Consider the following 10,593-nt stretch of genomic DNA (forward strand, 5'->3'; position numbering starts at 1 on the left):
CATTACAACAATATATATTGATTGTAGTAACTTATATCACTTCAAAAATAAAATGTAACTCCTATATTAAATTTCTCAAATAATCCATCTTTATACTACNAAAAAAATTATATATCATACAAATTTATAAATTCAATAAACAAAATTTGGTAGTATTGAAAACATCTACTAAGAATGTTTAAGATTTAGGCATTAAGGGTCTAAAGTTAAACCCGACCATGGTTTTCAAAAATAATGAAACCAAAATCAGAACTAAAATCTTTTTTTGACTTAAGTTCCAAAATCAACTCTCATAATAAATAAATTTAAGGCAAAAATTTTAAACAATTAGTTTCATCGTCTCACATATTTTATGACCATTTTATTTAATATTTAAAAATGGATGATAGAAGCAATTTTGTAAAAAAATTTATCTCTCACAAATTTATAAATTCAATAAATGAAATTTGCTATTATGTGCTCTTTTGATTTATAATATATATATATATATATAATCCACGGCCAATATATTATACTATTTATGAAATTTTAAGAAAAAAATTCACAGCCAAATAAGTGACAAAAATATTGTATATAATTTGACTATGATACAAACGGGGATGAGATCCCTGATTTTTTCAGGTTTGATTCGGGTAATTTTTAAAATCTCCAAAGTAATTCGGGGCAGATATAAGCTTACTATCCTCATCTCCGAACCCGCTCCGCCCCATTGTCTTCCCTAGAAAGGGTGGATGGAGTATTTATTTACTTTATTTTCACTTTTTATGTTTAAATATATTAATTTTTTCTCTCAAAATACAATTTGTGTCCATAGGCTTTCTTTAGCTAATGTAATGGTTTATTATTATTTTATATAACTCAGACTAACAAAATATAGGTTTTTGAAAGATTTCGAATTTACAATATTTACGTGGTTATAATTTAAAATATAACTTAAAATGAAAATTGTTGTCACATGTTCTAAGTTATTTCAAAATTATAAGTAAGTACTATTTTAGATTTTTAATATGTAATTTTTTAACTTTAGGAGCATATTTATCAATTAATTGATGTAATGAGTAGATAAATATCAACATCATATACTAAAATATTTTCTTCTACTCTTATATTACTTAATTAATTAAAATACATTCATATAATTCTATTTACAGTTTTATATTGCTTAATCAATTCAAATCATTTCATATCATTGTATTTGTATTGTTATGTTAGTTCAATTTAGTACTTAATTTGACAAATCATTATTCCAAATTCTTATAATTTGTTTCGATCTATTTTTTCCCGAAAGAAATGTTGTTTGATGAATTGGATGATCAATATGAAAAGAGTAAAAAATATTTTTATTATTAATTTAATTTTTAATTATTTAGAATATGAGCTTACGTGCGGATGCACGTGCTTTTATGCTAGTCGAACTAAAATTTCGATTTTCCCTAACTTTGACATGATATATATGTTCCTGAAATGCCAATNCGAACTAAAATTGCAATTTTCCCTAACTTTGACATGATATATATGTTCCTGAAATGCCAATGTCATAACCAAACATCAGACCTCCAACAGCCGCAAGAAGCCAGCAAACCAACACATATGCTGTGATATTAGACTTGAAATTATTTTCTGAGTAGAAGGTCGCCATTCTATTTACTTTATTATCTATTTGGCTAGTCAAGACAATTCTAGGAATTGAATATTGTTCTTACGAAGAAAATATAACACAAAAATGTTTTCTTCCCCCACTTTTTTACATATGTTTGTGTATAGACAAAGAGCAGTCGCAATTAAGACAAAATCTATTCATGCGTGCTCGTTATTAGTTTTTTCTTCCTTAAATGAAAGTATTTACATTATCCAACGTTGGATAAAAACAATAAATATAACGTCAATGGATGGATTTGAGATTTGGTTACTAATCATGTAAATGGGGAACAATATCATAGTAATTTCATTTCGGAAAATAATTAGTAAATAGGTGTAATAAGAAGAATTTGGTTTACGTTGCCTTTTCTTAATTCAAAACAATTTTTATTTGGATTTTGAGGAACAAATGTAAGAATTTGTTGAAATATTAATTTTACTAATTAAGAATAGTTTTATATGACCTATAAATATATTTCCTATATGTGTCTGAAGTCTTATTTTAGATCCAATAGTCTTGTTTGTATTATGCACAAAATCACAAAAACCTCCAAATGTATATTGACTCAAATAAAATTTATGTATTTGATAAATGAGTATGTATATTGTGAGACGATCTTACGGGTTTATGTGAATAAGATGATCGTAACTTTCTAATTCTTCTCATTGACGTGCTTTAATTTAAGTGTTGTACATAAATTTTTAAATGAAATTGTTGAAACATTGTCCGTGACTTCGAGATAGAGCAGTTGAATTTGACTTGTGAAATGAAACCTCGTTGTATTACATAATAACAATAATAATATATCTATGTAATAATATGTCTATCGAGATTTCTCTTTTTATTTATAAATAGAACACCTTACACTAGCTATTTCATAATTGAGAATTAGGATTATATCCTTTGGCAATCCCGTTTTTCATGCCATCCTTCCCAAATTCCTCATCCACGTTATCATCATCCATAAACCTCTTCCACAACCAATGTTTCTTCCATACCCTCTCCGTCATCTCCTCGATCGGCACGTTCTTCGTCTCCGGCACCAAGAAGAACACGAAAACCGACATAACGAGAACCCAACTCGCAAAGAACAAAAATATTCCGTACTTGAAGTGGCAAAGCATTGATAAGAAGGCTTGTGCAATCACAAATGTGAAAAGCAGGTTGACACACACCGTAACACTCTGCCCTGCTGAACGAGTCTCGAGGGGGAACGTCTCGCTGGGGATAAGCCATCCAAGAGGTCCCCATGACCACGCGAAGGCCGACACAAACGTACACACCATGATCACGACGAAGATCGCGTAACCATGGCGAAGATCATCTGAGTGGTCACTCACCTTGATGCCTAGTATTATGGCTATGACCACTTGTGACAGAAACATTTGGAACCCGGCTTCCAGCAGGAGCATTCGCCTTCCCAACTTATCGACCGAGTAAATCGATACCACAGTAGATATGACATTGACTGCACCGGTGATCACAGCCGAATACAAAGAAGCGTCGCCTCCGAACCCCAGGGTGTCAAAGAGGACAGGCGCATAGAACATGATCGCGTTGATCCCCGTAAATTGTTGAAAAATCTGCAGCAATGTGTCATCCAAAATTTTCAGATCAAATTATATATAATATATATCGTTAATTAATGTATTTAAAATGCAGAAATCCTTTTACAGCAAGTTAACAAGATTACCTGTAGGGCGACAGCAATGACCAATTGAGGCCTATTCCTTCTCGTGAGCAGATTTTTGAAAGGGTGTTTCACTTGCTTGGCGATCCTACTCGCCTCCACGAGTTCCAAGAACTCGGGCTCCACATTTTCTGTACCTCGAATTCGTTTGAGCACGACTTTTCCTTCGTCTAAATGACCACGTTCGATCAGACTGTTTGGGGTGTCGGTTACGAGCAAGGCACCTAGCGTCAGCAGCCCTGCAGGGATCCCTGCTAACCCCAAAGACACCCTCCATCCCCATCCATCGATCCTGTATGATTCACCATTAGAGGAAACACAAAATGCAAAGTCAGCAACTGACTTAAATTTATCTTGAAAATTTTGTTAATCACTAAATTTTTACGAGCTTTTGGTCTAGTGGTCTTATAAGATAGTCTCTTATAAGTTGGTCTCGTTATGATTTTGATAATTTATTTAGTCGCATTCCAGTTTTATTACAATAACTTCGATTTTTTGTAATTTTAATCGTTTTCTTGTTGGAATATCAACAATTGGCACCAAATATTGTTGAGTTACGTGTTACAGAACATATACAAGGTAAATAATAAAAGAAAATCTTACTTGGAAGTTCCGTAATTAACAAGGTTGGCAAAGAGTATTCCAATGGTGACATTAAGTTGGAATAAAATGTTGAGTCCTCCACGTATTCTTGTTGGCGCAATCTCTGATAGAAACAATGGAACTGCCTGAAAATTATATATTCACGTATATTAATTTGTTTTTTCCCTTCAAAGTAATTAATTATCATGTAACATTTCAATGCGCATGAATTTGAACTGACCAAGTAAGGTATAGATACCCACAAAAAAACAAAGAAAAAAGAATAAAGGATTAAAGAATATAATGATGCCAAACCAAACCATCGAATTTGTTTTTAATATTTTGTTCATATAGTCAAATTAAACCTAATATTAAGTATCTTATATTTGAACTTCAATCTTATTCATTATGACTCATTGGAAGAACAATAATATATTATTATTACTACTAAACGCAAAAGGTGGAAACTGTCATTAAATATTTAGACAACAGATTTAATTATATGTTTTTTAAGTCAATGCTCGAACTTAAAGAAAGTTGAATTTGAACACCAATCCATAGTACTATACGTGTCAAATATTAATGATACAGTTATATTCTACACATTATTGCTATGTTTGAATAAAATGATATTAAATTATATTACATGATGTTAAACTATTATGAATTATGATGTATAGGTGAGTATTTAAAGTGTCGATTTATATTATAATAATCTTAGGATGTAAAAATTGTTTTCTTTTTTGTTCGAAAATGAAAATTTAAAATGTTTTAATAAGTGTCTAGGTAGATATATAGTGTTCGAGTTTGAGTCGAAGTGGGTGAATGCATTTGAAATGAATGTGTTATCCATGCATAATATGAATTACCTGATTCGCGAAACCAACCCCGCAACCGAGTAAAATCCTGCCAATGATAAGCATGGCCAGGTCTTGGGCAGCAGCGTTGAGAACAACTCCAGCAACAAAGAAGAACCCGGCAATTAGCATGGTTAGCCTACGCCCGAGCCTTCTTGTTGTGTATGAAGCAAAGAAAGTCGCAGTAAGGCCAGCCAAATATAGGGACGATGTGAATAATTGTAACCCTTGATTATCATATTTGCAGTAATTACTCTTTAGTCTCGGAGCATTCGTCCTCTCATAGACTGTTGGGAAGAATTTCTTTAAGAAATCGGGCATTGACGTCACTCCACCTGTAATTTTGATGAATAAAATTCATAGGTAATATGGCAAAAGTTGGTGCTTTTGAATTCCACGCCATACAGACATGGATTGGCGTCGGGTCACCACAAAAAAAAAAATGTGGGCCGCACGCCAATAAACGAGTGAGTGGCATATCCTTTTCTCTTAGCGTAACCATGTGAAATCATGTGCTAATGATATTTCCCTTCCTTGGGGTTACGTGAAATTACTGTGTAGTAAAAAAAACAATAATAATAATACTAATTATCAAGTGATTAATCACACACAAATTTTAATATAAATCTCTAAAAATAAAAAAGTTTAAAAAAATAACGAATTGTTGACCTGAAACACCAACATCATATCCGAACATGAGGCCTCCAGTTGCTGCCATGATACAAGAGATGATAACGATAGGAGTTATCTTCGCCTCGAATTCAGTCCCTCCGGACGAGGTCGCAAACCCTCCTCCTGCCATCTCTATGCGATATTTAATGTATCGAACTAGAAACTATTGTTTTCTCCAAACAACCAAAGGAATTTGGAAGGAGAGAAAAGTGGAAGGAGTAGCTTTAGATGAGTCTTGAGTTTTTTAAATGCAATATGCCAAAAGTTGAAAGGCATTATATAGACAAGTATAAGTCATGAAATTGTAACTTGTGGGGGCATAGGAACCTATATGGTCCTTTAAAATCATTACACGTCCATGTTACAATATTATTTAAAAAAAATTAATTTCTTACATTTTTCTTGACTTACTATATTTTATACAGTTTTGCTTCTTCTTCCATGTTGACGGCAATATGAATAGTCAACTCACGTCTCTTAAATTTTTACCTCACACATGTTTTTATTTTTAGTAAAGAAATAAATGTTGAAAATTTTGATATTGCTTACTACCACCTTTACGACCAGTGTGGTTGAAAATTCAAAAATAATTTTCAAATTAAAAAATATATATATATATACCTTTTTATTTTGAAATAGATATCTTCAGACATTAATTTAATTTAATACATATTTGTGCAAGTTGGATAAGACCCCTCAGAATTGATCCTCTTGTATAGAGATATGTGACCCATGTATGTAAATATGAATGATATAATTTTGTTCGTATATTTTTTTTTATTCTAGGTTATATATCAAAATAAGTTAAAGAAGACTTCCAATTGAAATTAAGGTTGTATTTGGATTGATAGATTTAATTCATTAATTTAAAATTATTTGATTTGTTTTGATGAATAAAATTCAAGTGAATTTCAAATCAATTTACTATCAAGCTGTTATGATAATTCAATAATAATTATGTTATATTCAAATATATTCAAGATGAATATCATTTGAAATACACGTCTCAAATCATTATCCGAATCAAGTATCTCCTCCCAAATAAAATTCATTACTCCAAGCGTGTAGCCTAAAAGAATCTCCACCTCTTTATTTATTTATGAAATGGTTGAGTTTTCTTTCCCAACAATTTCATTACTATTAATTAAGCCAACATTTTTTATATTTCAAAATATCAATTTTTACAGTGATTTAATTATTATTAATTATCGATGCATCAAACGTCGACTAATGTAACAATATAGCTTTATGTTCCATTTAAAAAAAAAATCAAATTTCAAGTGAAGATTAATAAAAATTTGTGATCGGAAATTGTGTTGGCCCTACAAATAACTTTTTGGCTTGGAAAATCCAGTAAGAATAAGTAAAATATGTGATATCATTGTCACACAACTTAAAAATTAAAGATTTAAAATGAGTTTATAATTACTTACAATGAACTTTTATAGCAACTTGGGTTAATCATTTTCGTAAAGCGAGGATGAATACGAATTAGTTGATATAGGAGTCCATTGTACAGTCACGCAGACGCGGACCAGGGCCCGAGCTCGGAGCGTGACAAAAAAAATTTGTTATAATTCTAAATGACTTGGCCATGCGTTCTTATCGATTGAAGCATTTCCTTTTCATTTTCAAGTTAATTCAATCATTTTGGTCGTATCAAACCGATGAAAATATAACTTGACGTTCAAATCAGGATCTATATTCACCTAGTTTAAAAGTTTTATTTTTTGTTCTTCACGTCAAATGTTGCACGGCCACAATAATTCAGAGAAAACAGATAATTCACGCATGTGTAGATATACTTAGATATTTTATTATTGTCTAAATATTCCTTAATTCTATATTTTTAAGAATAAATTGATCATCGTGATAGTAACCCTTGAATATAATTGGTTCACCACCCAATACCTTTTGATCAAAGGAATAAAATGCAATCATTAATTTGCAAGAAAAAACGTGCACAATAAAGTTGTATGATCTCCTAATGATGTCCCCTCCAACAGAAATGAAAGTTTTTTAGCAAAAAAATAAGACGGGATTATGCATTAGAGTGGTAATTAACTAATTAATTGCTCTATTCTGATTACTATTGGTGATTAATTTTAATCTATAATCTTTCAAAATCACAACTTTTTTTTAATAAAATTTATCATTTAATTTAATAAAAAAAGGATAAATAATAATTTGAATAAAATAAAAATTAATATAATATTACAAAATGATGTGTGTATATATATTTGTCATGGTTTTATTGACTCATAGTATTAGACTGAATAGTTCATCAAACTTTTGTTGATTAAGCTAATGGATTAGTTTGTGATGGTTGGGTGTACGAGGGCCAAGGCTCTGCCTCGGTCCATCGTCGGAGGGGATTTCTAAAGAGAGGATCTTCATATTTTTTTTCTCTTTTCTGGTCAGGTCCTCGGAGGGCATCAATAAAACAAAGAGTTAGCTAAACCAACAAGTGCAGGGTTTTATGAGAAAGAGCCCTAGCGATAAAAGCGTTGTTTATCTAAGTCAATATTAAGATGGCCAATATACGACATCCCTCAAAGAAAAGAGGTCCAAAAACACGGAAATTACCTGTACAAAGAGATCCCACATTCTCTCCGTATAGAGCCACCTTCTTCACTTCGGCATGCCATCTCCTACCATGAGCAGAGAATAAGGACCACCACCCCCTTATTCCGGCGTTTGGTCCTACTATGGGTAGCTATCCCACTCTCGAACCCAAACAATGTCTGCCCAACATCTTAGCTATGTTCCGAATGTCTGGTCATTGATAATCTATGGAATTACTTAATAATTGAAATTCAGTGCATAAATTGTAGGATTGAATCCGACATATTAATAGCTCCACTAACTCCACATTCATTGCACTAAAAGCACGTTAAACCATTATCAGATTATAATCGATAAAGTTCTAGTGTTGTCAAAACAGGTCAGCGAATGGACCGGTCTTTAACCCATCACAACCAGTCAATTGGACGGATTGAGATATTATTAACCTAACTCGCCTATTTGCCTGGATGAGATGGGTCAACCCGTCAATTTTTAATTATATTTGGAACACGAGGTGGAGTGATCCATCATTTGAATGAGTCGAGAAATTATCAACTCAACCCATTAACATAGCGCGGACCAACATGGCGGGTTAGCATTTTGAGTTGAGGTCTCTCGTATTTATAAATTATAGTCATAATAAATCAGCGGAAAACGATGATACATGTAAGTTGTATGAATCGTACGTTAATTGAATTTCATAAGTTTAATAATATAAATTTTGAATCTATAAACACTTTATTTTCAAGAAGGACGAAAAAAAGGTAAAAAAATTTGTTGCTACTTTATTAAGAAATATTTACTTTTTTGGTCCACACGCACACTTATAAAATTTAAACGTGAATTTTAAATTTTTTTCTTTTTTTAAGGATAATTTACTATGATTATCACATAAATCATGTGAAGAACTATTCCATCTATCTTTTGATGAATTTGTTAATCTTTTTTATGATAGAAGTATTATCAGGTATATTATATGAGTAATACTATATGTACAACCAAATTTGTAAATCAAGTCTTACAACACAATAAATTCATTACAGAAATTCTTTTTATTAAAATCTCATGATAAATTCAATATAAAATATCACAAAATAATAACAAATCTCACAATGAATAATTATATTTGGTCTCAAATCAATATTTATAATAAACCTCTGTTTTTTTTTTTTTGGTGTACTAAAGCACGACGATAAAGTGATGTGATCACATGCTTGACGAGGCAAACACACAAGTAACCCTACATCTTTTATCTTCATCATTTTTATTTAGAATATTTCACATTTTCGGTCGAATTTATAACTTTTGACCCGCTAAAAGTTATCTTATACCAATTCGTCCTATCTAATTTCACTAATTTGTGAGAAGATGCCGAGACAAATAATAAATCATCGACACTTAGAAATCATGGACTCTTTTATTTAAAATAATTTTTTTTAATTTCTATTTTATTAAATATTATAAATGAATTTGAAAAAAATAAAAGGAGCCGTATATTTAAGCGGAGTTACCAAATTTGACCATGTTAAGTCCATTGCGATCCAAGAAGACAACAATTAGTCCGTTCGAATTCGGCCCGTATTCCTAATCCAATGGCCCAATGATTTTATGGTCTATCGATTTATCCAGTTTTGGATTTTTGTTAATTAAGTTTTAAAAGATCAATTTTGATACATTAATTTTTTATTTTCAACTATTTTGGCCGACAACTACTTACATGACATCTGATTATTCGACAAATTTTTATGACACTTCAGCAGTTTGAAATGTAATGTCAGCATTTTCCAGTGTCATCATCAATTTGACCAAAATAGCGGAAGATTAAAAATTACTGCACCTTAACCAAATTTTGAAAACTTAACTAACCAAAACCCTGAATTAAATAAGTTAATGACAAAAAAATTATTTTCCTCTTTATCAAATTATCACTAATAATAAATGTCTCCTCAATGCTAGTGACAAAAGATGATAGGAAATCATTAATAAATGCCTACAAAATTAAGCACTTGTTGGGTGAGTTAAAATTCTTGATTTTATTATATATACATATGGCCAAGTGCGTTGCCTTATATTCTGATTGAATAATAATAATAAATAAATAAATAAATAAAACTTTCAAACTTTACAATATAAATTCTACACCACAATTATTAGTTTGGATCTTACAAAAATAAACAAAAGAGCATTTTATAATGTGTAAATAAAGTGTGAAAACCATAGGGTTATGGATTGGACAGGATTGGGCTCCTTTTTCATAGTCTATGATGAAAAGGTGTAACCTAAAAAAGTGAAGGAGCACAAAAGAAAAGAGGATTTAGGGAATCGACAAAAGAAATGGAAAAATAATATTTTGATTTTTTTTATTTCTCTAAAACACTTATTCCATCTAATCAAAAGTACATCATATTAGTTTTTAATGTTTAAAATTTTAAAAACATATCATATTTATATTGTATTATGAGAAAATATAACATAAGAAAAATTTTGATAAAAAAAATTATTCTAATATAATATATTTTATTTAAAAATAAAGAATATATCTCTTGTGATATGGTCTCACGAATCTTTATTCGTGAGATGAGTAAACC

At 30.7% G+C, this 10,593-nt stretch overlaps 1 protein-coding gene across 1 annotated transcript; it reads right to left on the reverse strand.

The window, feature by feature from the left end:
- Window positions 1–2,381: 2,381 nt before the first annotated feature.
- LOC140981723 (sugar transport protein 13-like) lies at window positions 2,382–5,672 on the reverse strand. The gene is made up of 5 exons (XM_073448137.1): window positions 5,438–5,672; window positions 4,781–5,103; window positions 3,933–4,057; window positions 3,333–3,621; window positions 2,382–3,222 (listed from the first exon to the last, which is right to left on the reverse strand). Exons 1-5 carry the CDS (start codon window positions 5,568–5,570, stop codon window positions 2,515–2,517), a joined length of 1,578 nt encoding a protein of 525 aa, XP_073304238.1. The 5' UTR covers window positions 5,571–5,672; the 3' UTR covers window positions 2,382–2,514.
- Window positions 5,673–10,593: the final 4,921 nt, after the last annotated feature.

This window comes from Primulina huaijiensis, chromosome 7 (assembly GCF_012295235.1).
Source record: "Primulina huaijiensis isolate GDHJ02 chromosome 7, ASM1229523v2, whole genome shotgun sequence".
NCBI lineage: Eukaryota > Viridiplantae > Streptophyta > Magnoliopsida > Lamiales > Gesneriaceae > Primulina > Primulina huaijiensis.